The sequence below is a fragment of the Gallus gallus genome, chromosome 7 (genome assembly GCF_016699485.2).
Source record: "Gallus gallus isolate bGalGal1 chromosome 7, bGalGal1.mat.broiler.GRCg7b, whole genome shotgun sequence".
Taxonomy (NCBI): Eukaryota; Metazoa; Chordata; class Aves; order Galliformes; family Phasianidae; genus Gallus; species Gallus gallus.
Window position 1 is genome coordinate 670289 of NC_052538.1, and position 27849 is coordinate 698137.

At 38.5% G+C, this 27849-nt stretch overlaps 1 protein-coding gene and 1 long non-coding RNA gene across 27 annotated transcripts in view; one reads left to right on the forward strand and one right to left on the reverse strand.

The window, feature by feature from the left end:
* Positions 1–917: 917 nt before the first annotated feature.
* Positions 918–27849, reverse strand: part of COL3A1 (collagen type III alpha 1 chain) — a 133977-nt gene continuing 107045 nt past the window's right edge. For all 25 annotated transcript variants that reach the window (XM_046943515.1, XM_046943518.1, XM_046943514.1 and 22 more), the window contains 45 exons: positions 27409–27462; positions 27140–27193; positions 26349–26402; positions 26140–26193; positions 24255–24308; positions 23712–23756; positions 23468–23521; positions 22464–22508; positions 21774–21827; positions 21217–21315; positions 21046–21090; positions 20838–20936; positions 20010–20063; positions 19773–19880; positions 18790–18843; positions 18582–18680; positions 16815–16868; positions 16380–16478; positions 16173–16226; positions 15997–16050; positions 15388–15441; positions 14987–15040; positions 14706–14750; positions 14516–14614; positions 14310–14417; positions 13674–13727; positions 12510–12563; positions 12352–12405; positions 11677–11730; positions 11286–11393; positions 11057–11110; positions 10567–10620; positions 9121–9282; positions 8905–9012; positions 8102–8209; positions 7409–7462; positions 7138–7245; positions 6493–6546; positions 6275–6382; positions 5118–5171; positions 4807–4914; positions 4134–4416; positions 3466–3653; positions 3044–3286; positions 918–2066 (listed from right to left, as the gene is read on the reverse strand). In XM_046943515.1, the coding sequence (XP_046799471.1) occupies positions 1920–2066; positions 3044–3286; positions 3466–3653; positions 4134–4416; positions 4807–4914; positions 5118–5171; positions 6275–6382; positions 6493–6546; positions 7138–7245; positions 7409–7462; positions 8102–8209; positions 8905–9012; positions 9121–9282; positions 10567–10620; positions 11057–11110; positions 11286–11393; positions 11677–11730; positions 12352–12405; positions 12510–12563; positions 13674–13727; positions 14310–14417; positions 14516–14614; positions 14706–14750; positions 14987–15040; positions 15388–15441; positions 15997–16050; positions 16173–16226; positions 16380–16478; positions 16815–16868; positions 18582–18680; positions 18790–18843; positions 19773–19880; positions 20010–20063; positions 20838–20936; positions 21046–21090; positions 21217–21315; positions 21774–21827; positions 22464–22508; positions 23468–23521; positions 23712–23756; positions 24255–24308; positions 26140–26193; positions 26349–26402; positions 27140–27193; positions 27409–27462 (3804 nt within the window). In that variant the 3' untranslated portion in view covers positions 918–1919. The remainder of the gene's footprint in view (positions 2067–3043; positions 3287–3465; positions 3654–4133; positions 4417–4806; positions 4915–5117; positions 5172–6274; positions 6383–6492; positions 6547–7137; positions 7246–7408; positions 7463–8101; positions 8210–8904; positions 9013–9120; positions 9283–10566; positions 10621–11056; positions 11111–11285; positions 11394–11676; positions 11731–12351; positions 12406–12509; positions 12564–13673; positions 13728–14309; positions 14418–14515; positions 14615–14705; positions 14751–14986; positions 15041–15387; positions 15442–15996; positions 16051–16172; positions 16227–16379; positions 16479–16814; positions 16869–18581; positions 18681–18789; positions 18844–19772; positions 19881–20009; positions 20064–20837; positions 20937–21045; positions 21091–21216; positions 21316–21773; positions 21828–22463; positions 22509–23467; positions 23522–23711; positions 23757–24254; positions 24309–26139; positions 26194–26348; positions 26403–27139; positions 27194–27408; positions 27463–27849) is intronic.
* Positions 2066–24993, forward strand: LOC121111311. Of its 2 annotated transcripts, none has more exons than XR_005861604.2 (2): positions 2066–2424; positions 5094–19131. It is a non-coding gene; the product is annotated as an uncharacterized LOC121111311 (long non-coding RNA). The 2 variants fall into 2 exon arrangements; XR_005861605.2 differs by lacking the exon at positions 2066–2424 and adding an exon at positions 4286–4595 and having other exon boundaries at positions 5094–24993.

Consider the following 27849-nt stretch of genomic DNA (forward strand, 5'->3'; position numbering starts at 1 on the left):
TCAGGGTGATTTAAATAAGTGAGATAGAAACAAGTCTATGAAACTTAAATTTTCTAAAGGCCAGACTGACTTTATAATGTTTCTATTATCTGAAAGGCCTTTCTCTAAAAATAGAAAAGAATCATGTCAGCCTACTACCCGACCTTCTGAAAAAAATGGAAGTATTTGAATCGTGTATGTTATTTTATGGTGATGTCAGCTATTTCTTTTCTATGAACACTTGAGTCACAAACCTTTCATTAGTAGAAACTAGTCATCAAAGACCTGTTGACTTGAAAAAAAAAAACAAAACACAAAACAAACAAAAAAAAAACACCAAAACAATCCCCTCAATCTCAGTTTTAATGTTGAATAACTGTTATTAGCCATATACTCAGCCCCAGTAGTATTGGAGATCACCAAAGCTGTTGTTTTTTCTTCTGACATGTATGTAAAGAAAAGGTTTTTCCGATGCATTTTTCCATCAGCTAGCAGGTGTGAGAGATGACCAAGCTGTACATCTTCAACAGCACCTCCATCACTGTGCGCCGTAGGGGTCTCGGGCTGTTAATTTAAGCAGCCATGTGAAAGACAACTGCCTATTTATTTAGACTGAATTTTGGTGTGGGAAGAAGGATTAAGCATTTATATTTTCTCCAAGCTTATGTGTCTTTGTGCATGGATGCTGTTTTGGATTTTGCTGACAGAGCTGAATCCAGGCTGATGGTCAAAGAAGCTCACCATGCTCGGAAACATGAGCTGCTGGAAGGAGAGGAATGGAAAAAGTAAAAAAAGAACATTTTATTGTATTATGCCATAAGCTGCATCCCTTAGGATTATAAAGTTCTCCTTAATGTGGTGCCAGAGTGGTGTCTCACCTTATTAATATGTTTGAAGAAACAGTAAAGTATTTACAAATAGTAAAATATAACAGTCAGTTTTATGAAACAACAAGGAGTTTTATTAAGGTATTTTATTATGTGTCTCTGTAAGGAATAGACCAACAACCGTATAAAAGCTTACAAAGATGGTTAACCTTCAACACTACAAATGTGTTAATGTGACAGTTCAAAATTTTGCATCTTTATTGACTTTTATAGAGTGAAGGGAGAAAGCTATGACATGCCAATGACAATCTTGGACAGGAGACATTTACAATTGCTTTTAATCCTTTCTTTTGGTTCTCCAAGCAAGTCAATAACCCTGACTTGCAGAGTTAGAGTGAAAAATACATTAGCACCATCATATTAGTCTTTTATACTTCCCTAATTTTAGTGGTCTTGACCAGCAATGACAGGAAAGTAGAGAAGCACCTTTGATAACAGAATACAATCCAACAATAAAACTGTGGTCACTACTGCCATGAAGGTATTAAACTCTTAAAGTAGACTGTACTTTTTCACAGCTGATCAGTACAGAAATGGGCAATTTTGTACGAAATGATTCCACTGACTTGACCAATGGATTCAATGTATTTTGATTGATTGGATCAAATTTTTTGTTTGACTTAGCCCTGTTTCTAGCCATGTTGAGGTAGTTGAAACAGGGAAGTCTTTCTAGCTTTATGGACTGCATCTTAGAAATAAGGGTAAACTTTGGTACTGGGAACAACCAGTGCTTTGGAAATTGGCTAACATTCAACTAATAGAACACAGTGTTGTTTTTTTTAAGTGTTGAAGTTTCATTATAGCACCACGGAGATGTGTTCTGAAGATGGAATTTGGTTTTAAAAAAAAGAAGCAAAAGCATTTTTACTGTACTTTGTGTAATAGCAAAAAAAAGTTAACCCTTGATATCAAATTGATTTCCCCCAGAAATTTTGTTAATAAATAACTGGGATACAGATGGTCATCTGTACTAGCTGACAGGGTTAAAACAAAGGAGCACAGTTGGAGTGTGAATCTGTTTGCTGGGGTGTCAGAAAGAGCAGGATCTTTGATTTATAAGAAGCAGACCGGGCCAACGTCCACACCAAATTCCTGATCGGGACCACCAATATCTATGGGTGCAATATCAACCACAGGTAACCTCATTGTTTTGCGTGTTCTGTATTCAAAGACTGTTTTACCCCATTCACCAGTGTGTTTCTGTGAAAATTAAAAAAACAAAAAAACAAAAACAAAATTAAAGAAATCAGTGTTAGGCTACATGAAAGTTATCCTACAGTTTACTATATTTCATACTTCTCTTTCCATATTAATATATTCCTTTTAGCATCAAGCAAACAAATGAATGCATTAATGAATGTTCTTAACTTCTGGTAAGACAGTTGTGCGGACCCTTTTGGGAAGGAGTTTTAGACCTTTCTACTCAGAATGGATGGAGATGACTGGAGGACAGGAGCAGTGCCCTGACTGGGGGTGAAATAGGCTTTGTGTGCCAGGAGGTTGTACAAATTGCTACACCATTTGGAAAGCAACTTGGGAAAGTGCTATCACTGATGAGGTAGGTTGTCACATTCACTAAAGAAATGGCAGTCAAATGGCTGCAATGTAGATGAATTCGGGCATCTGTACATACTGTAAAGCTGTTGTTTGTTGGCATTCTGCTTTTGGGAATCTAGCAGGAGGCAGGAATTGTGTCTGGTGTTCAGTATTTCTTGAAAAGGCTGCGGCTACTGCGACCAGCATGCTCACCTGTATTTCTGCTCTTCTCTACTACTTTCTGCTATATTAAGCAAGGCATATTGCTTCATTGTTGAATCTGCAACATAACTGATTTTGCCATTTCCTTAATGTGACTGTCTTGTCTACTTTTTTTTTTTTTTTTTTTTTGCATGACAGTTGATTCACCACCTAATACTCCTCTTTCAGTGTTTTTGTGTTGACCTGGGGCTGGGATTCAAGCTTAGAGCGCGTGCCTTTACTTGTAGGCCTTCCTCTTTTGCTCTAAAGGAGGGAGATGACTCTGAAGTACAGATCTGAATGGACGCAAGCCTCAGCTTCTACTGTTGCAACTGTGTCCTTTTCCTGTCAGGTCATGTCAAGCTCTCCCTTCCTTTATTTTGGGTCTCGCAATCATCAGGGAGTTATTAGACTACTCTATGAAAGTGTTATTTACTTACAGTACAGCCATCTTCCAGAACTGCATACATGTATTTGCTGTTTCCTTCAGCCTTGATCTCAGTTTCCACAGAGCTCATCAGCTTCAGGGCTTTTTTAACGTTCCCACTGGCTTGATCCATGTAGGCAATGCTGTTCTTGCAGTGGTAGGTGATGTTCTGGGAGGCACGGCTGGAGAGGATGCGGAGGAATGCCAGCTGAACTTCAGAGACATCCTCAGGGAGGTCAGGATCTCCATAGCTAAACTGGAAAGTACAACATGTGAACAACAGTTTTCGTGTAGTGACCTCTAGAGATAGTTTGGGTAGTTAGTATTTCACCCATTGGAAGTTTAGCTCAAATTAACTTCAGGGGTATTTCTCAGTAAATTTTGATTATGTTACATTGATGACCTTTTGGGCTGCTAACTGTGGTAATTTCTTACCTGGAAACCACCCTTCATAGACTCTCCAAACCATACATGTTTCTTTCCACTACTTTCAGTAGTCCACCAGTTTTTCCTTGGCACAGTGGCAGGGTTAGCACTGAGGCATGTCTCACCAGTTTCCATATTACAGTACACTTTAATTGCATCCATCTTGCAGCCTTGGTTAGGATCAATCCAGTACTCTCCTACAGGTGAAAAAAAAACATTATTTGGGGGATTAGCATGTATGGTCGGAGAAGAATTTGACTGTATGATACCAGGCTTATTTCTATTCCACATACCTGTGCAAATAAGAAAGCATATTTAATTTTGATAGTAGAGAAGCAACAGAAAAATCAGATGATATAAAAATGTACTGAGTTCCAGAATAGTGTAATCTGACACTTGAAGTAAGTCAGCACAGAGCTTGGAATTCCTACATTTTTGGAAGAGGATTTAAACTTTCTTTTATAAGAAACTAAGGAGTGGACTGCAGTCAGTATATATCTCCGTGGAAAAACAGAGGATCTGGTATTTTTAAGTGTTTACTGTATTTATCATTTGTTAAACAAACCAAATAATTTTTACGGCAAGTCTCTGCATTTAAATACTCAAACACCATAGCATTTAGGAAAGAAAACCCACCATGATCTGTTACCATGACTGCCAACAAAAACCTGACATACCACTCTTGAGCTCAGGATGGCAGAATTTCAGATCTCTGCAGTTGCGAGCTGGATTCTTTCGTGATCCATCAGGACTAAGGATATTTTCAATCTGGTTGTTAATTGACTTCATTGAAGACATGATTTCACCCAGGTTGATCTCATTTTCTTTTGGCTCATCTCGATATTCATATCCATAGCCCACTGGACCTTTTTCTCCAGCACCCAGGGAAGCTACGCCACCACCACAACATGGACCAGGCGGACCAGAAGGGCCAGGTAGACCAGGCTGGCCTGGTGGACCCTAAAAGGAAACAACAAAAAAGAGGAAAAGAAACTGAAATGAGCCACAGAAACAAGTGCAAACAATCTGATAAGACGAAACAACAGGAAAGAAAAAGAAAAAAAGGAATCTGAAGAAAAAAAAAGCAGCCCTTCTTTAGAGATTGCAAGGACACAAAGTGAGACGCCTACTTTCCCATGGTATATGGAGAAGTCTATAATTATCTGGGACTAACACAGCACCCAATACATCAGAAATCACACTCAACTACAAACGATCTGAACCTTCTTAAAAATAGCTGCAATTACTAGATAATTTGCTACCAGAATTTTCTGAGAGGGATATTTAACTGAGTGTTTTATATAATGAATAGCCCCTAAAGAATTATTTGAGTGTGCACAATTTACTTACTGCAGGGCCACTTTCACCTCTGTTACCCCGCGGGCCAGGAGGACCAATTGGACCTGGATAGCCACCTCTACCATCTTTTCCAGGGGGCCCAGCTGGTCCTGGTGGACCCTAGAAGAAAGGTGCAAATGCATGTTATGGTCAAAATAGATTATCAGATAATTTCAATTTCAGAAATACTTGAGACCCTTCTAACATTACGGTTTATCATATTTTTCTTTAGTAGTTGCCTGTTGAGATGGCCTTTCTAAAAAACAAACACCAACTTTTTCAATCTTCCTTCCCATTAGGTTAAGAAAAGAGTTTTTCCTTACCCTTGCTCCTGAAGCTCCTGGACTTCCAATTGCACCTTGAGGACCTAGGGGACCCTACAAAGAAAAGAACAGTAAGTCTTACAAGTAATGTTTTGCAGCAAGGTAGATGTATCTTAAAGATACCCAGAACATCTTAAGGACTATGTCAGATGTAAGAATGGTTGCCACTCTTATACCAGTGAAGATTATAATAAATTCTCTAACTGAAAATGTTTTAAGATGTGATTAAAAAAAGTGATACCATCTAAAATCAAGAAAGCCAACTGACATCAATAAGTAGCGAGTGATATATACATAAGAATATATACATAAAGGCTCAAAACACTGCAGATTTAATCACATTACCAACAAGGTTACTTAGAATTTGATTAATGTTCATGTCTGTTTTTTAAAAAAATTGCTCTTTTATTCATGAATCAAAAAGAGCTAAACATTGTGTCTTCAAACAATTCATGGTTTAATTGAGAATTCAGACTGCTTCTTATTTGTAATTGACTCTATAAAGGTACACTGTATATTTCAATGTAACTACATGAGTTTTGTTTTCTTGATTATCAGTTTAATCAGGAGTGCTGCTAAGAGTTTTTTTTCCCCCCCAATATAACCTGCTCTTTAAATTTTTGTCATCAATACCTATGGCTTGCCTGTCTATTACCCTTCAATTTTAGCTATTAGTAACCATTATAAATGTTAATGCATGTTTACAATTCATTAGGTGGTGATTTCATGCCAATTATGCTACGATATTTATTACTGATAGAGATGCATGACAGAAGAGACAATGTTGGACTTGGAGTAACTTTTATTTTATAGATTTAGATGCTTGTTTAACATATGTATCTACTAGATAGAATTAAGTATTGAAATTCGTCTCTTCCCTATTTAATCAGGAATAGCCTATATAACTGAATGCACAAAGTCTTTTTTTCTAGCCAGAGAGACACTGAGCTCCTAGCAGCTTCTTCTGGTTATTCATTAATACTTATTTCAGGTTAATTCACGAAACACGAACTCTTGAACACATCTGAAAAATCAAATTACCTGTTTGCTATTTTTCTTTTCCTCTTCAAATCAGCTAAGTAACTGACTGGTTACCTGGGACCCAAACCACATAAACTAACATCGCTGGAATTTCTAATCCAATGCAAGATACTCACAGGAGGACCAGGGAGACCTGGCGTACCAGGAAATCCTCTATGACCCTTGATGCCAGCGCTGCCTCGTTCACCAGTTTCACCTTTATCACCACGAGGACCTTGAGGACCCTTTAAGGTAAGATTTGTGATAAAAGGAATATGTAAATAAGTAAGAAAAATGCCAAAAGCTCAGGAAACACTGAATGTATGATATCAGAAATACTTAAAATATGACTTACAGCAGGTCCACGAGCTCCAGCAGGACCGGCAGAGCCAGGAGGTCCAGGTGGACCCTGTGACACAATAAAAACAAGATAGCATGGAGCAGCTGCAGTTGACTAGACCACTTTATTTCCTGATAACCAGTATACTCAGAGACTCAAGGAAGCACCACACATAGACTAAGCTGAATTTTGGCCCTTTTTTCTGCCAAAGTCTTACTGCTTGTGTGCACCCATGCCAAACCTTGAGCATAAGACCCTTTCTTCATTTTTCAAGGTGTTCAGTGCCCACAGCACTAGTGTCAGCATTTCACAAAAATATCTTCAATACATACAAGATTACTCCCTTCAGTTCAAGGAAATAACACTGCTTGTGCTGCATGACCATTGTATGGGATGGGAATTAATGGTGGAATGATGGCATTTCTCAGCATCCTAAGTATGTGGCTGTTAATGCTGTCAGCATATAGTTATCAGCAATATTAACTGGGATGTCTTTCTACTTGCTATTCTTATAAAAGTGGTTCTCAATGCCAAGAAACCTTGGGGAAACAAATGCAAGCAACTATAGTATCACTGTTGTAAACTTCCACTCCTACAACTGCATGAAACAGACTGTGCATGGGAAGGACATGTAAACATGCGTATTTGTTTTATTTTTACCTGAAATCCTCTTTCACCAGCTTTTCCAGGGGCACCATTGTTACCTGCAGGCCCTGGGTGACCAGGAGGTCCTGGAACACCAGGAGGGCCGCTTTCACCACGGTCACCCTGCAGACAGTCACAGTAAGAAGAGTAAGAAATTTAATGGTTTATAAAACTGCAACGTAAAGAGTACATTCCCTCCAGTGTTAAATGGTTCAAGTTATGTGGCACAGAATTAGGTAAATGTACTGTCAGTTAGGACAATTCAAAGGCAGTGGTGATTCCTTACTTTGCCGCCTGGGGATCCATCCCGTCCAGGAGAGCCATCTGAGCCAGGGTTACCCTAGGGGGTGGGGAAGCAAAAATAAAAATGGTAGATTTTATTAAACAAACAAACCTGTTTATGGATAGAAAGCATTTTCTCCAGTAAAATGAAATAGTGTTCATCAGTGTAAGAGAGCATTTTCAACAGAGAAGCATTCCTGAAGGTGAAGGGTTCATAAAAGATCTACTAGACATTTGACTTTGTAAGCATACAAGCAGAAAATTCTCTTATTAGCATTCAAGTGAGACAGAGACATGATCCCCAAGTAGGAAAGAACATAATGGACATTGTAGGCTACACCTCACAGAATCACAGAATGGCCTGGGTTGGAAGGGACCTCAGGGATCATGAATCTCCAACCCCCCCTGCCAGGCAGGGCCACCAACCACCCCATTTACTAGACCAGGTTGCCCAGGGCCCCATCCAACCTGGCCTTGAACACCTCCAGGGACGGGGCATCTAGAACCTCTCTGGGCAGCCCATTCCAGCACCTCACCACTCTCCTTGTAAAGGAACCTCCTTCATGAAAAGGTAATCTGCACAGTACTGTGCACCAGGTGCTCAAGGGAACCTTTGTTAACCTTAAAGCATGTTCACTTCCTGATTTTTCTGCATGCAACTCAAAAGTTGTCAGAAAGGTCTAACACATCCACTCACATCTCTGCCAGGCTCTCCAGGTAAGCCTCTCTGACCCATGGGACCTTGTGGACCAGGAGCACCACGTTCTCCTGGGACACCATTGACACCTGGTTTACCATCTTCACCCTAAAGAAAAAGAGAAGATATAATTGCAGCTAATGTGCTTATTTAATGCCATTGTATTATACATCTTCAACTCAGTACGCAGTAATGAAGGACATCAGATACAGTGAAGTGCCACATGATTGTGAATACTTGGAATAGGAAAAGGAAGAACTTCTTCAGACTTTTTCCCCATCAATAGTAATACCCATAGAAGACACTTGAAACTGAGGAGCATGCTTTACTGTTTTCTCAACTAGAAAATACTAAGGAGGTATATTACTTCTTAATTGCCCAGAAACAATAGCCAAAGCATTTAACAAAAGATGACTGGCTATCCTAGCTTTTGGTGATATAACATAAACCAAGCCTCCCATCTCCTTTTCTGGAGGCAGGTGAAAGTATTTTCCTGTTTGGGTCATAATATTTGGGCAAGAAACATTGATAATTAAGCAAAGATAACTGGCGGTAGTTGAAACTATGACTTAAACTCTCTCTAGGAGCTTTTACAGTTCACTTCACTCAAAGGGGTGAGGGTGGTTATACACTTAATATAATGACAATTCATCTGATCCATGAGTCTTGGGAATAGAGATTAAAGGCTACATTAGAGACATCCCGTAACCACTGGATGTTCAATAGCCTGATCTTAGAGATGCAAGTGCAAATAACTGGACTAAAAAGCTAGGAGGCTATCATCTCAGTGCATGCACACTCACCTTGCCACCTGCCATGCCAGCTGGGCCAGGGAGGCCACGTGGACCTGGTAAACCTGTACTGCCACGGCTACCAATGATGCCTTGGGGTCCTGGGTCACCTGGTGTTCCCTGTTTAAAGAAAGGTTAGGCCAGTCAACACCAAGCATCTGGTTTCTGAGAGTTGACAAATACAGCCCCTGCCTATCGGTGAACTTTCCTGGCTGGATATGTACTTACCCTCTCTCCTCGTGCACCTGGAGGCCCTTTTTCACCTGGTGCTCCAGGCTCACCACGTAGTCCAGGAGGTCCAGAGCCACCAGGAGGACCAGTGTTACCAGGGGGTCCAGGAGGCCCATCCTTGCCTGGAGGCCCTGCATTACCAGGGGGACCTGGACTACCCTACGAATTTTAAAAAGAGCATGAGTTGTATTACCTGAAAGAGTACAATGTACTTACTGGCATTGCTCTTGCCTCCTGAAAGCCAAGCAGGTTGGTTTAACTGCCTAAAGGTAGATTGGGAGCACAACCCCAGTATACCAAGATCTGATCTGGTCTTAAAAAGAGTATTTGTCCCCTTGTCCACTGCTGCTTTCAGCTCATGTTTTTTTCCTCCCTGCTCTCTGGACATGTGGTTTCTGTAAGGCAACACCTGCATGTTTGGGATGTCTAGTGGCTGTAGCACATTCAAGACAGGATACACATTCCTCACCCAAAGCTCTGCCACTGCAATTTGAAGCAGTAGTGGTCCCAGCTGATTTCTGGAAAGACTCATGCAGATATCTTTAATGGTGCCGTGAACACAGGCAGAAAGATGCTTTTCCTTAAAAATCCTAATATGTCTTGTTATTTAGTGATATTTACATCTATCAGTAACTATAAAACAAACTTGTTTATTCAACTATCAAAGATGTTTTCTGATGTCTTGTCCCAGTTAAAATACAACAATGAATAGATTGTATTTATTTAATATAGTGGATAAATGCATTTTATTCTTCGTATTTTCTTGATCTTTAAAAAGAATCAAAAATCAGACTGGATTTTTCTCATCAAGACAAAAGTGGGTGCATGTTGAACACTCAAGGACATTATGAAACAGTGTATAATATGTCTGGAAATAGATACTGCACAAGCATGACTCTTTTTTCTTTTTTTTGAAGGTAAGATAATGTAAACTGGTAGACTGATCTTCAAATGAGCCCAGATCATAAAAGGAGCTTTGGTACAATAATCTTCCCATACTCCATCTCATGCAAATTTAGTTTTATGTTGTTCCACTCTACAGTCAACTAAAATATATCTACAAAATGTAGTTTTGAAAAAAAAAAAAAAATCAAGTCAATGCTTTTTTTTTTTTTTCTTTTTTTTAATACCGTGACAAAGCAACAAAAGCAAGCAGAAGAACCTCAACAACTTCACTAATTTCTATGGGCTTTGGAAAGCAAATTGTAATAGAAAAATGAGTGCCAATTCCAAGTGACAGAATTACTATTCCAGGCAAAATACAGGGAGAGTAAACATTTCTTTGGCAGATTTTTTTCCCAGTAAGTCAAAACATCATATTCAGTATAGCACTGATTGCCTACTATTCATGTCAAGGTACATTTGTTCAATACAACTTAATATAACAGTAAGTCTATAAAGATATCTGCAAGGTAAGAATAAAAGAGAGACAAAACAACTTACATTATTACCAGGGGGACCGGGTAGACCACGAGCACCAGGGAAACCAGCAGCACCCTACAAGAAACCAATACTTTTAGTTGCTGAAGATGAGAAAAAAAATGATTTCTGTACAAAAGGTGAGTTAGAATTCTATTTATTTGTTTTGTATAAAATCTCAATTTAAGGTCCTGCTTAAGTTGATGTTTTTAAATAATTATTTTTTATTCTAATCTCCCTCCCCACTTCTTTCATCAAGGGTATGTCCTTTATGTTCCCAAAGGAAAACCAGTTGTCTCTGAGAAAGTTGACAGACTGCAAATAAAATCTACTAACTGTGGAGATATTATAGCTTTGTGCCCCAACAATTATTTTGGCACCTCCTTTTTATTAAATTCACGAAACCCAGGTTACCAAACACCTCAGACTTAATCACACCTTGTGATGAATCTGCATCACGTTTGTTGTAATAGTCAGTGAGAAATGGTTCTGTTTGTTTCAAAGAGGTACTTACAGGGCCTCCAGGAGATCCACGTTCTCCTTTTACTCCTTGGGGACCAGGCGGACCCTACATGGATGGAAACAAATATATTGAAATAATTTGAAAAATAGCTAAAGACTGTAGGTAGCATCATTAAGCAGAAAGGAGTTCAGATGCTTGTGCTTGGGCCCAGCCATGCTGTGGCTGAGGGAAGGTTGAATAAGCCTCTCCCTTGGCAGCCATAAGAGCAGCACAGACTTACTGGTGCACCAGGACCACCCTGTGGACCTGCAGCTCCAGGGGGCCCAGCCTCTCCCCTCAGACCAGGTGGGCCTCGCTCTCCTTTCCCACCAGGTTCACCATTCTGGCCCTGTAAAAAAGTTATAACACAGAAGATAACACTGTGATGAGAAACCTTACCCAGATCCTCTTCCAAAGGGAAGAGTTTTATTGGTCAACTAGAATAGAAAGAAAAGGATAAAAACATAAATGTTGCCATATGTGTGACTGAGTACAGAGTAAATAGCAAGGAAATCAGTGTCTGTTATCAAAATATGCATTTAAGTAGTTATAGCAAGTCCAAGATGAAAGTGAATTTCAAAAAATGAGAAATGAAAAATCATACTCTATTGCTTTTAAATACGCATACTTACTGGAGCTCCAGGGAAGCCAGCAGGCCCAGGAAGACCTTGTTCTCCTCGCTCTCCCTATAGAAAGCAGTAAGTCAGCAATGGGAGTTGTTAGAAAAACAGGCTTCATATTTGGAGTTAGAGAGTACTGCTGAATACAACTGGAGTTTCTTTGTCTTAGCAATCTAGGGAGAGGAGGAAAGGCAAACAACCAAAGCTAACAGTTGTGCTCCTGAGCTCTAAAAAGAACTGCTCAGAAATTACCTGAAAATTATAATTGTGAAAATAAAAATGGTTTCAGTTACACCTATATAAGCCCTGACCACAATTCATGGTAGTACCTAGATATAATCAATGAATTATTTTATCAACGATATAAGAAATAATATTGCAGTAAGTTCGTTTAACTGTATGACAAGACAGAAACAAACAAGACATTTCTCTGCTTTATCAACCACCAGATGGTCCACATTCTACCCTGACCTGTCACTGCAGCCCTCCAATCCCCTTACACTGCTAAAACCACTGGATTTCTCCTGAAGTCCTTAGCAAATGTAAATCCCAAGAGTCCAACAGGAGCTGAATGTGCTCAGTTTATTATCGTCTCAAGCTGCTTTTGCTCCTGATAGAGACAGTATTAAACTTCTATTCAGCTCAGCCATGGTAAAACTACACTGGAAGAGGAGTGCTGTCACTTACCGGACCACCACGGGAACCTGCAGGACCTGGGGCACCAGCTGGTCCAGTCTCTCCCTGTAAGGAACAAAAATAGTTACCAGGACTCCTTCTTCTTCCCAGGAACCAGCCAGCAAGGCTGCTGCTTACAGTGCCACACAGCGCCACGAAGGATGCTTTACCTTATCTCCAGGTGGGCCAGCAGGACCAGGAGGACCAATGGGACCTACGTTACCCTAAAATAATAAAAAAATCACGTGGTACGCACAGTCACATACACTCTACATTCCTTATATATGTATGTATATATACATATATACATATATATATATATATATACACACACACACATATATATACATATATAGTTTCTTTGTATGTATATACAGATACATTTTATTTATATATATAGAGAGAAATTATTATGTATCAAAAATGACAGTTATCAACTTGATAAATATCATTTATATTTCAGTGTAAACACATTCCTAATGGAATTTAAATGAAAGCAGTTCTATAACGCCAGTGTGCTGCTGCACAATACGTTTCAGAGTAACATAATGAGATCACACCATTTAGTGCAGTGTGAGTTCTTATTTCCCCAGATCCTCCCCTGTAAACCTAAAACAAAGTCATCTGAGGTCAACAGGTGTCTTTCCGTTGTAATAATGATAGTTATTTACTGCCCTGAATTTAATATATAGGTAAGTGGACCATATTTCTTCAGGATTTCTCCAGTGTTGTTCAACTCCTTCATTGTATTTTCCATGAGAATTTGATGCATGCCTTACGTTTTGAAATCCGTTTTTCTCCTTCCTTCAATTCATACAACCTGCATTAATATATTTATTTGCTCCCTCTCATTATTTTTATGTATATATTGCTTGTGTATAGTTGTTGAACACATGTTCAACAATTTGCATGTGCTGTGGATAGATACATAAATAAATATATAGTAAACTGTTCAAGTATTCTGCATGACAGCCTTTGCTATCACAACATCTTGTACTTCAGTATTGCCGAAATACTTCTCTTCAATTGGCTCCATCCAGGAAATTCACATTTTTACTACTTTTATATTGGTGCTTTCCCTCCAAAGCCTGGTCTCCATTAACTGTCATCTTCTCCTTGCAAAAATTCTATTATTTCTGCTGTAATGGCCATGATCACAAGGAATAGTAATAAGACTAAATTAGCTTACAAAACCGGATTTACACAGCCAGAATGTAATACAACCGGGTTACTACTTTCTCTCTCCTAGATAGTATTTATTCACTGTAACTCTACTCGCATTTAATGCATAGACAAGATGAATTTAATTCAGAAACTGAAGCTTAAACACTCACTCGCTCTCCTCTTGCACCAGGAAGGCCATCAGCACCTTTACCACCAGGTTCTCCCTAGAAAGAAAGATATAAGAATTGTAAGCGAAAAGCAGAAGTAAAACAAACAAACAAATAAAAACAAAAGAACAAAAAAAACCCACAAGGCCCCCTCAAATTAAAACATTACTGTGGAGAGCATCTCATACTGAGTATATCCAAATAACTCGATTTCCTTATTGTGATCACATAAGTATAAAATGGGATGACATTCTGCCCAGTACTGTGCATCTGATACTGAATATTTTGATGCAAAAAATGCATACATTTTTAAAATGGCACCTATAACAGGGGCAGAGAATGTGGCATGAACTACTCTTGTTGATATTAGCTTAATTAGACCTGTTCTATTCTATCCTTTCCCCAGTGAGAGCTATTGGAGTAAAATATCTAGCATGTATTACACTAGCTGTAAAATGCGCTATTTTTCAAATGCATTATAGCCCACATGACACTGCTAAAACTACAAGCGGAGGCCCTACACATTTAACACTTCTAACGTTAGTCCAGAAGTCAGCATATGAACGAATCCAGAGCCTTGTGGAAGGTTAACACAGAGTTAGCATAAAACCCACAGGATGTTCAAGATGGGCATGTTACCTTATCCCCTTTGGGTCCAGGACTCCCAGAAGCTCCTCTTTCTCCTGGCATTCCCTGTAAACCAGGCAGCCCTGTGCCTCCAGGGGCACCAGGGGGACCAGGAGGACCCTAGAAAGTGACGAAAATTGTTAGGAAGGAAAACCAAAGAACAACATTGATCTGAATGCTTCCTGTAGCAAGGGAAATGCAAGCAAGCCTGTGAGTACCTTGGCACCTTCGGAGCCAGCAGGACCTGGCCCACCTCTTGCTCCAGTAGGTCCTGGAGGACCTTGTGCACCACGTTCACCTGGGATGCCATTTTCACCCTATGACAAAGAAACATGTTATTCTTTGTTGTCAGGATCATATTTTGTTAGTTCATTAATGTAATCATAGAAATGATGCTGTATGTTTTACCTTAGGGCCTGGGAATCCGGGTCCTCCAATATCACCTTTTGGCCCCTGTTTTAGAGAAAATAAATGCAACTTATACATGAGCTTTAGTTAATAAATCCATGTTGTGGTTGACACCCTGTTTATCCCAGCTTTGATTCCTAAAAGCAGACTTCTCTGCTCTGCAGAACACTGATAGCTGTCTGATTTTGGCAATGCGGTCTGCGAAGACCTCAGCATAATTTTTTTATTTTATTTTTTTAATTGTCTGGGAAAAAAGAAAAAAAAATGGTAATACTACTTACAGGCTCTCCAGGCTTCCCATTTTCTCCAGCTGGTCCGGGTCCCCCAGGCAAACCCTGTAAGAAGGAACAGCATTGCTATGTAAGTCTATGCTATGCAGGCAAGTTATGCATTGTCCTCCCTAGCAAATTTTTTGGACACAGATGCGTACCCCACCCATACCAATCCTTCACAAACGAGGAGGAGCTGATATGATAGCTAGCGGTTTAGTGCAGCTCACTCCACTGAGCCAGCTATCTGGTTTGCAATTCTGAAACACTGAGCAATACATTCTGTCAATTAATTAAACTGTTTTACTTCAAAACATGATGACGCTAATGACATGAATCCTAATGAAAATGTTTAGATGCTTCCTCTCTTTTTTTTTTTTGTTAAAAAGCAGTTGACAACAAACACACAGCACCTGTAGGCCAGGTGAACCTGACGGTCCTGGTTCTCCTCTGTCCCCAGCAGGACCCTAGAATCAAACAAAGAAGGAAAAAATGAAATTGCTTATAGATAAAGACATTCTCAAACAATTCCACACCACCTTTAACCTACACCTCCTTATCTTGAACTGAAGAAGACACTGTGCAATTCTAAGGCTAATATATCTTGGTGTTCTGTTATTTGCTCTTTTCACTCTAACCATCAGATTAATTCAGCAGAAATATTTAACTCACAGGAATATTTGACACTAGACTGAAATTGCTAGCTCTGATAAGCTTCAAAGGGAGTACTAATACATCTCAATTAGAAAAGCTGCTACATCCTTGACAGCTGTGAATTGACTTTTCATTTCAACTTACACTGGATATACCTGCCTCAGGTTTCTCCTTACAAAGTTTTGAGTATTAAGGTATGAAAAATACGGGGAAGGATGGGAATGGAAAGATCTAGTGTTTATCTTCATAAAAGGAGTTTTCTTTAGAACATAAAAGTATTCTTTCCCCTAAAATTGCAGTCTCTGTCTAAGCAGCAGACCACCTTGGCAACAGTTGATAAGTGACTCTTAAAGGAGTCCAACACTTACAGCAGGTCCAGGAGGACCGGGGAGGCCAACATCACCATTCTTCCCAGCAGGACCCTGTACAAAGACAAAACTAGCTAAGGTTATGGGTTAATATAATTTTTTATAATATCAACCAAATTATTAGTAGTTAATATTTTTTCCTATATTATTAAAAAGAAATTATGAACAAAACTTACAGGAGTTCCAGGTGGTCCACCAGGGCCTCTTTCTCCATTCTTACCTGGTGCACCCTTACAAAAGAGAAAGATCACATGTAAAATACTTGTTCTAGTCCACACACAATAACTTAACAACTGCAGCATTGAATCTCCCATGAAGCAATATAATTTTACCACATGACTGCTCAAGCATAAGCACAGGAGAAGTGGAAACAGCCCACTAACCTCATTTCCTTTTGGACCAGGAAAACCCATTACACCTGGCTGACCACGTGGGCCTGCTGGGCCAGGTGGACCAGAACGGCCAGGTTCACCCTGATTACCCTGGGATAGACAGAGAAGAAATGAAGATATGACATCAGTTAAGTGAAATAAGTACATATCTACGAATCATTAAAGAGCAGGCTAGAGACACTTTGATTTATCGTGTATTTTAGATTTCAACCAAGCTTTTGTATATGCTGTACTTCAAGTAATATTGAAAAATAAGATCTGCAAAAAGCTCTTACAAAGAAGCGGCACCTGAACTGCTCCAGTAAATTCAAACAAACAAGAGAAAATTAATCTGACTATGATAACAATGTACCAAGGAGACATGCTGCAGGATCACAGTAAGGCTAGCGGGCAGACTAGCATAAAATACATGCACAGTATACATACTGGGGGGCCAGGCTTCCCATCACTTCCAGGACTTCCTGGAATCCCAGGCAAACCCTGCAAATGAAGAAAAAAAAAAACATTATTCTTCAGTTTAAAATGGCTTACAATACATAAATATAAAAATTAAAAAAAAAAATTAAAACGTTTTCTTTGTTTTTATTTTTTTTACTATTATTTTTTAAATATTTTTAAGTCCTACTTTAAGTAATTCATTTCAATTTCCAATAACATTTTCATCACCTCTAAGGAGCCTGCATTCAGGCTCTAATTTGTTGATAGCATTTGCTAACACTCAGTACAGTTCACATAACATTACTACATTCTGCACATAAATTCTTGGTACGTACTATGAAAATTGAACCAATTAGATTTTCAATAATTTGCATTAGTTACAACTAAGCAATATAGAAGGAATATTTAATTATATTTAATTAGTCAATGCAATTTATAATACAATTTAAACAATTATTTAAATTTAAAATTAATTCTACTTTAGTAATGAATATATGTAAGACACACTGAAAGTAATGCCTCCTACTTATTTACATGGAAAATACAACAGACACAAAGAGCACAATAATACTGTTTAATAGAGCAAGTTTGTGGCTACAAAAATCTGTTTTTCAAGATATTCACCATCACTGGCTGTGCATTCTTGCGAGGGGTGAACAAGGGCCTGCATGCCATGCTTGTAAAAATTGCACCAGCAGATATGACCCACTGTCACTACCGCTGAAACGCACCACCCACCACCTCACTGCCCTCACATCCCACTTTTGGTCTCCATAAAGGTTCAGTATGAATGTCAATAGGTGCCATTTTTTTCTGCAGGGAGAAATTCTGTGACACGTCTTTGCTTCATATGCACTTCCATCTCAGATGCTGTAACGCTATAATGTGATGGAAAGTACAGTGATAGTAGCAGAGTAGCACAATCCTAGGCTATAGCAAATGAGAAAAAGCCCGAATTCAGCAACTGTGGATGCAAAAACAAAGAAAAACTGCTTACCCTTACAAAGCCTCAGGTACAAAGGGATATCCAGTGAGATACCTCTACCTCCACTGCCAACCCTTAAATGAAGTCTGAGAAGGGGTGGATCCTGGCTGAGTAGTCACTCAGATGAATTGCATGTACCTGAGCTCTTCTGGGTTGGCCCTGCCTTCCCAGAGTTCTCAATCACAGCCCCAGGCCATGACTCAACATTTCTGCTACAAATGTCATTTTGTCAGACTGCCCCTCTGCTGAGATCCATTGCACAGCAACAAAACATAATGGAATACTGGCAGGAAGGTTCACCCTCTACTGCCATACCATCAACATCCGCCTCTCACGTCCCGGGTCAAAATAATAAAACGTAAAGCATTACTTTCAGAGTAACCTTCATAAATATATTTAATTTAATAACTAATTTTATTATCTATTAAATATTATAAGCATAATGTATCTATAGTAAATTTTAAGATATATTAAAACATAAAAGCCATAATATTCACATCAAAGCCATATGTGATAACAGTGCACGTTGTATTCTGAGAGCAGTGGAGCATCCTTACCTTAGTATAAACTGCATGCTTTCACATACGACATAAAGCTTCTGAATGCTCCACGTTACTGTATGCTTATCTATTACACTATGAACCTATGTACTAAACTTAAAGGATGTAATAACATCATTAGTGTTCTTTTCTAGTTGCGCTTCCTTCATCAGCTTCGATGAAGCACCTCTAATAGAATTTGCTTTATTTTCTGTAGACATCCTGTCTTACCCTCATTCCTGGAAGACCTGGGCCTCCATCTTGACCACGGTCTCCCGCAGGTCCACTTGGGCCAGGGGGACCTGGGCTGCCACGCTCACCTGCAGGACCCTAAAAAAAGACATTAAAATTTACAGCAAGAAAATGTGTATCTCATTGAATCTGAAAATTAACATGGATTCCACAGAAGTTTGGGATAGATTTATGGGAAGACTTGTACCTTTTCACCTGGAAGTCCGTTGCTACCGGGTAAGCCACGGAAACCAGGAGAGCCCTGCCAAATAAATGAAGAAAACATGGATCTTAGACAATACGACTGAGTGGAACATACTTTTTCTAAACTGTTTACCTTTAGACTTTCAGAAAACTGGTCAATGAAATATATTGAAATTACATTTCTCTGTGATAAGAATGCGAGAAAAATAATTTTTGCCTGGATAAAACCCTCCTGTTGATATAATAGACAGTCCTTCACTTATTTTAACAGGTCCTGCATTAGTCCCTTTATTCATTAGAATTTTTTTAAAGTAAATTCATATTAAAAAAAAAAAGAAACAACAAATGGAAGTCTTGCAGAATTATTTTCTTCTAATTCTATTCTGAAAATTACTCTATTGTATTATTATTGCTTACAAGAAATTTTAATTATATCATTCGCAGCCCAGCATATATATTTAATATAGTTTGTTGACATTATTGTTGACATTAATATAATTGCTGACATTATTCACTTTTAAGGCACACTGACATTAAAGATGATGACATAAAGACATATCCTGAATGTAGAAGAATTTGCATCGTTTTCACTTTTCACAGGAAATTTTTTGTCACTATTCTTTTTTTTAGAACTTTCAAAAATTGCATAAAAGTCAATTTTTTTTTCAATCCCTATGTGCTTCTCACAGATTATAGCTGATTTTCAGAAAGAAGCTTTAGATATGACTTCCACATTACTTCCTCAATATATTAAAAAAAAAAAAAAGAAATGAAATGATTTCAGTCTGAGTTAGAACCAAGCTCTGCAGCTCAGATTAGGAACTCAATAAGAACTCTCCCAAGTTTTGTACCCGACTCCACATGTTGAATTTGGTGAGACCTGATAAGGAGCCAAGTTTTTCCTCCAAGCACTCTAACACCAGAGTTTGTTACTACCATACAAACTCAAAATATACACAGTGCGCATGGTCATCTACAGTGGTTTACCCTCTCTCCAGGTGTCCCAGGGACGCCATTCTGGCCAGGTTCACCGTTTGCACCTCTCTTGCCTTCCTCACCGGGAGGTCCAGGAGCACCTGGGGTGCCATTTTCACCCTGGCAACAACACAAGCCACCAGCAAACTTAGACATCTCCAAAAAACCCTAATGTTTTTTGTGTGTGGAACAATTCAGAGTTCAGACTTCCTTGGAAGAAGTCTCTGAAGGCATTTTACAATTACTTACACGCTCGCCTTTTGGGCCTGGATCTCCTTTTGCACCATTCTTACCAGGTTCTCCCTAAACAGAAGAAAATCTCATTGAAGGTACTGACTGCAGCATTTTTTTATTCCGAAGCTATGATAAAATGCTAAAATACTAAGAGATACACATTATATATTTCAAAATACAGACTAATTTTTATTATTTTAATAACTTATTGCAACACACTTAGTATATCAGTTGGACCTCAATGTTGAATGTATGGGACTCTTTAAAAATCCAGTAAAGAAGTGATGCAATCTTAAGCACCACTGAGAATAATTTTATATCTGTTTTTGAGCCAGCATAGACATTGACATGACTTTAACTTGAAGTCCCTGAGAATTTCTCTAAGAACTGTGTGTGGTGTAAAGGTGCCAGGAGAGAACATATTGAGGTAAATGACAGGATTAGAGTAGGTGCAACTCACTGGGTATGTTGGGCTGTAGACTCAGGCCCGTGAGAATTAAAGCAGGTGAAACTAGGATTTTACAATGACAGATTTTGTTTAACACAGCTTTTTTAGTCAAGATATTTTCTGTTGTGTTTTTCTGATTTGATACATAATTTAGAAAAGCAAATATTACTAGTAGATTTATGTACAGTATCTTCTATACCAATATACAAAGTAACGCATGAAAGATAAATAATATAGTTTTAAAAAATAATTGTCTACTGTCGTTATCATAAAATAATTTATTAGTCCATCTCAAATGAATAGGATAAATTAAATGTGTTTTCTTTTTAATGGTATCAGAACTACATTCACCACATTATTTTGTTCAACTGTTGTAATGGATACTAGTAACTCACAGGAGTGCCTTTTGCTCCAGGGTTTCCACTTGTACCAGGAGGACCAGGAAGACCACGGCCTCCTGGAAGACCAGGAGCACCAGGAATCCCAGAAGGTCCCTGTGGAGAGCCAAAGGGGATCAGGATTAACAGAGCTCCACATGGCTGGATTCTGCCTAGTCCTCATTAACACAGCGCAGCAAAATACATTGATGTGAAAAGTACTTACCATTTCACCCTTGTTGCCGGGGCTTCCAGCTCTTCCAGGAGGACCCTGGAGAAGAGAATTATTTAAATAATTGATGCTGCTCACCTGGCATCCTTAAACCAAAGGAGTCCTTGGGCTTTGTGAAGAGATTCTGGACCCACACCTCCTAGTCCTCCTTTGATATTTCCGTACCTGAGGCCCAGGGGGCCCAGCTTGACCCTGAGGACCAGGTTCTCCTCTCTCACCAGGACTGCCACTAGCACCAGCAGGGCCAGGAGGACCAGCTTCACCCTAAGGAAGAACAGCAGAAGTGAAAAATGAATGGGTTTCAGTCATGACTCCAGGGGAATCATCTTCATGGCTTCTTTCTCTCCTTTGCATGATTTAAGAAAAACACTACCGTGTCACCTGGGTGCAAGAGCCAGATCATTTCAGCTATCCAAAGCTGAGGCACATGATCCCAATACATTCCAACAAACACATGCTGCATGGCTCCTTTGTGGAAAGTTCACTTGAGACTCTCCCATAAAGCTGCAAAAAGCAGTAGATCTACCACTGCACTGTATTTTAGGGTGGGTGTTTTTGAAGATCAGCTCATGCTGCATATGAAAACATATCAGTTCTATGTTTGTGAACAGTATGACAGCAGCCAGAAAAAGGAGTGTCCATAAAGTGAAGATGTATGGTGACAGCTGTCCAACTGGAAAAAGGACAAAATCTCATGTTAGCACATATATTTAGCTAAATACCTTAAAACCTGGAGAGCCCGGAAATCCTGCAGTTCCAGGGGGACCTGGAGGACCCTTAAAAAGTGAAAGAAATACTATTACTACAAGAAGTAAAAAGCCATATGGATAGAATTAATCTGAAGTTTTAAAAAAATGTCTGATTATGACATTATTCTCTGAATAAAGAAACACCTGGCAAAATAGGCAAAATAAACCATGTTGTAGAAGATGAAGCTTGGCTAGACCTACAATATCACACCAATATGTCACCTACCCTGACTTTCATGTTCATGTTCAGCTGAATTTATGTGTTTTAAGATTAAAAAAACACATAAATTTATCATGAAAGAGATTAAGATATAAAATAGGTCAAAATTTTTATTAAGAAAAGAGATGTAAGAGAAAAGCAAGTCAATAGAAGTGTTATACATACATGTGGGCATGCTCAGGTTTCATCATGAAGATGAAAAAGAAAAAAGACTTTTGCACACTTCAGCTAAATATTGTCTTTGATAAGACGACTCTTTTCTTTCTGCACAGAGAACTGCAGCTCTATCCATCTACATGTTCCCTGAGAACAATCTGTCTCCAGATTTATGCATTTTCTGATTTACAGTGTTAAAAGTCTCCTATTTTCACGGTAGTCTTCAAGTATCTTGACTAATACTTGAGCAACACAAACGTTTAAATTCAAACAACTGTAAGTCTTACAGGTGGGCCTGCCGCTCCAGGAGCTCCATCTTTGCCATGGGCACCCTATGGAAAGAACAGAGGTAAAAGCATCTGTTTGGAAGTAGAACCTATGTTCTAGTCCCATCACTCACAAAGCATCTTTTTGTGTTTGTACTATCCCACTCAGTTTACCAAAATCCAAAGATTCCCCACGTGAAACATTCTAGAACAATGATTAACTAAATATTATGGAAAGAATATTTATCGCTTCATGTGACTTGCACTGTAATGATAAAACAGGAAAATAGATACTTGTGAAATTTCTTAAGGAGATGACAGTTACAAGCATCACCCCTGTGGCCAGTTTTTACAGTTGAATATGTAAAATCACAATAACAGATAATTGTAATTCACATTCAACACTAAAATTTCACTCCATCAGCCTAACAGAATGTGATATCACAACAGGTGTGATTTAAAACCTACTGCCCATCTTTTAGACATGACAGACCAGGTCTGCCACTCAGGCTATGCAGATGTTGAACAAACATATTGCTGGTTATTATATGCTAGTAGAGCTTTGTTGATTTTGTTGAATGCTATGAACTGTGATTTCTTTCAGGAGATAGAATATACCCTCTAACCTTGGTGTGAATGTAGTTTTTATCTTTTTCCTGCAAGGAAGTTCTAAGATTGTATTTTTTCTTCTCGTGCTCTTTCCTTCCACTCTGCCTCCCTGTTCTTATTGGCTGAACCTATGCTTCTGTTGAAACACCAAGCTTTCCCACAAAATGAATCTATTCATTTAAAAATGAAATACTAAAATTGCCCACAAGTTGTGAGTTAAAATTGTGTCATGCTTACTGTCATCTTCAGCTGGAGACTAATATGTTTCTAGATGTCATTTTAGAGATGCTATGTAGTTTTCCAGTCCCTTGCAAAACAGCCGTTTTAAGACAAATCAATGACCAGGGAATTCCCAACATACTGAAATAAAATGTGCGGCTCATTGATAAGATCAACAGCCGCAATTAATTACTTACAGGGCCACCAGGATTTCCAGGTCTTCCTCTTTCACCAGTTGGACCTCTTGGTCCCTAGAAAACATGAGAAAACTAGTCTGCCACACGGCTTCCGGAATACATAGGGTCTAGTATTTCTCTTATTTGCAGAGCTCAGTATTGGCAATGCATGCAGTGGGGTAATTAAAAGAAAAATAAGTTCATCTATTAAGGAAAAAATGCCATTGGCACTTCCATTTGTATGCTAAATGATACAAATATTTACCGGTTGGCCTGGTGATCCATTTGCTCCAGGTTGACCAGCTTCACCCTGTGGTGTAAAGAAAACACCAAACAATTACAGAATGAACCGTGGTGAGAACATTTATTTATTTATTCAAGAGGAAGAGACATGGAATCAAGACAACCCAACTCTTTGCCCCTGAACATGTAGTGCTGAGTGTCCACAGTACAAACTGATGTCTGTGAGGTGTGAGACACCTAAAAAAGTGCCAGAACAAAAGATCTCAACAGAAAAGAAGTAATTGGGAAGATCTGGTCATTCATTATTACACAATAAAGTCAAATGATCTGAGCACATCCCCTCATTTTTGAATCTTGCCTCTTTCACAGTTAGAAAGTCAGGGCATTATATTGTTTAGAAAGTCCAACTTTTTTCAGGACGATTCTCATTCTTTTCATGGAGAGGTTCAATGAGTTTCAATACTTAACGGCTTTCTGTAAGAGCATAACGTGCAAAGTATAACTACATAACAAGTAATGGAGAATAGTATTGTACCTATTATAAAGATTATACTAGTTTTCTTACCTTTGGACCAGGAGCACCACTGTCACCTTTGGCACCATCTTTTCCATCAAAACCCTGTGGGAAAGGAAAACCAGATCTGTGAATAGTATTTCTCCTGTGGGGTAGAAAATCTGATTCCCCTTGGCCAAATATTGAGCTTTAAGGGCACTGTTTCTTATGATTATTTTAAATGTGAAAAGAATTGAAAATGCCTTTGAAAAATAGAAAGATATTTTACATGTTCTTATAGAATTGCAGTAACAAATAGAGATTTTTTTTTAAGAAAACACTACATGGGAAAACTAGAGTGACAGAGTATCTTTGTGTATGTGGAATAAATTGTGGGCTGCAGTTTACACTGTTCAGAGCTCACTCTCAGTCTCATTTCAGCTTGTTTTCCTACTATCACACAGATCGAATATTGATATTAAAAGAGAGGTTTAAATATGTTTTAGTGATTATATATTATAAAAGATATAGAATAAATGCTAAATGCAAATATTCATTATTTCATTAGCATAACAGGTGCAAGCTGAGTGCTTAAAGCAGTCAATAGAAACAATTATTTCTAAAATGTTAAATGATTTTGTAGCTATAATTGCTTACTCTTTATTTTTGAAGTATAAAAAGTAGAAGTGATAGAAAGAAGAGCCTTTAATGTACCTTCTTTGGCTTTGGTTAATTTTATGTACATTTAAATTATTTTCCTTCATATTTAAAGCTATAACATCATAAAATTAAAGAAGTGTGACGTGGCTAATTATTCTGGCACTGCAATTGTTTTTATAACAATTATTTTAGACTGCATATTGTCTTACACTTTATACAATTTATAACTAAAAAGCCGTTATCTCAATAAGCTATCTAGTTGGCTGACATATACTGCTTTCTAGCCACTAACTTTAACAGTGTAGCGGACATTGCCACTATTGGTCACTCACTGTTCTTTTTTGCAAAAGATCTTAATTCTATTTAATAATACTTCTATTAAATGGTGCATAATTGTTTAGATTTATCATGTCATATACATATCTTTATAATACTAAAACACATTCAGGTAGACTTGGGTTTTGGTCTAAGTGCTGTGCAGATGGAGGAAACAACTTTTGTCCGTGGGATTTTATAACTTTACTGGCACTACTGTATCAGCACATGATAATAAAGATTTTACATAGAGTAGCCTATTTTTAAAAATGAGTGCTATCAGCTACTGGGAAGTTTTCTAAAGGAAAGTTTGGAAATCTCCACACCTCTATTTGCATTAGGTAAGAGCAGATGTTTTTCTGGAATGCATGCTTTAACCCATCATTTTGTATGAGGCACTACAATTCAGGTAAATTGATATAAATTGTGGTAATTAAGATAAAATTTAACAGTCTGTATTGTGGAAAGTCAGATTACATTATCCAGAAATTTGCCTTCAATCTCCTCTTCAACAGCAGTTGAAAACTGGAGGAGCACAAAAGTCCAACACCATAACTGGGATTACTCAGTCTGGAGAAGAGGAGGTTCAGTGGTGACCTTATCCATCTCTACAAATACCTGAAGGAAGGTTGTGGTGAGGTGGGGGTCAGCCTCTTCTCCCAGGTAACTAGTGATAGGACTAGAGGGAATGGCCTCAAGTTGCACCAGGGGATATTCAGGTTGAACATTAGGAAATACTTCTTTTCCAAAAGAGTGATCAGGCACTGGAGGTGCCCCCAGAGCTGGTGGAGTCACTGTCCCTGGAGGTGTTCAAGAAATGTTTGATATTATACTGAGGGACATGGTTTAGTGGGAACTATTGGTGATAGGTAAACAGTTGAACTGGATGATCTTGGAGGTCTTTTCCAACTTTGGTGACTCTATGATTCTAGAGCTCAGACTGAGCAACAGACTCCATGGCTCATGTAGACTCAGTACTTACTCGTGCACCTTTCATTCCAGGCATTCCAGGCATTCCAGGGTGTCCCTTGTGACCCTAAACACACAAACACAGAAAAAGGAGGAAATTACATGCTTACTGTACAAAGGGCACAAACCACTGCTCATTATGTGTCACGTTCACCTGAGCAATATAAAATGGGAAAACAAATCCTGTCATTAGATAACCGCTTGTTGTGGATTTTTTCATACCGGTAACCCAGGGATTCCACGGTCTCCATTCCTTCCTGGTCTTCCTGGTTCTCCCTGTAGAAAGAAAGTAAATTTTTGACTTCTTTGCTATTGCTTCAGTTACTGACAAAGAACTGGTTGTGGTAGATCAAGGTGAGTGGAAATAAGAAGAAGAAACTTCAGACAGAGACAGTGGGGAAAATTACACCAGGGTGAATGTCTACTGAAAAAGACACTGGCAGAATTTATTAACTCAATTTTTACAAAGATACTGATTAACAAGTAACAAATTTCAATCCATCCCTTAAAAAGAAGTGGAAGCACCATAGATAAACTTATTTTTCACGGCGAAACACTCGAACACAAAGTACTTGACTGTCTCTCTTTGTACTATACCTATCCAGGACTCCCAGCTGTGAGTCAGAAGATGGTTTTAAAAACTTTAACTCTCAAAGCAAGACTTCTGGGGAGTAGGTAACACCTTTATCATCCTCTCATTTTTGCAATTGCTAATTTAATTATTTTGCACCTGATAAAAAATGCATAATTCGTGGTTAGAGGGTTTTATGTTCATTTGTTTGTTTTCCCCTCCATAAAATTGCCTGCTAAAATTGAAACTTTTTTTGGAATTAACAAATACCTAATGTAAGACAAATACAGCTTCTTACAGTCATGGTGTCCAACCAAGAAACTGGCAAGTTAAAAATTCTTAAATGCAGTTCTATCAGTGTGCTCTTCTATCTTTCTATTTAATGAACATTTGCTTTTTCCATTTTTGAATGTACAAATATTATAAATAATGGTGAACTTACATCTTTTCCTGGTGGGCCAGCTGGGCCTATCATTCCAGCAGGGCCTGGAGGACCCTGAAGAAAAATAATGAATATTAAGTATAATGTAATAATATAATTTCAAATTAAAAATGCATTAATTGCCATAAAATGTTTGCACATTTGACACAGACAACAGTAAACAGATAGGATGAACAGTTTAATTACAATCCACTTCAGCAATGACACAGAGATGCATGCTTGTAAGATCATGCCTTTGACAAATATCCTGATAAATAATGTATACATACAGAAGGGCCAGGTTGTCCTGGTTCTCCAGGGGGGCCTTGGTATCCGTTAGAGCCCTATAATGCAACAAAAAGCAGTTAAAACATGAACAATTCCATGCATTGTGCTATGGTGCTACTATACTTTATAATGATATCATCACCAATCAGAATATGCCTCTACAAAAACAATTAAAACTACATCTCTAATACCTCAAACCCTTTGTGTATTCACAGAGTGAGCACTAGGATTTCCACTTCCCTTTATCTCCTGTGACATTTTTGTGTGAACAAACATTTGGGAATTTTGCAAAGGCTCATAGGCAGTGATATATTTTAAGGGCAAAATTCAGCCTCAGACAACACCCCATAGAACTGTAGTAAACCCAGGGTACACATGCACAGTATGAAGCCTTCGGCTACTGAGTCTTCTGCTAAGATGGTAGAGCCCCAAAATAAGAAGTG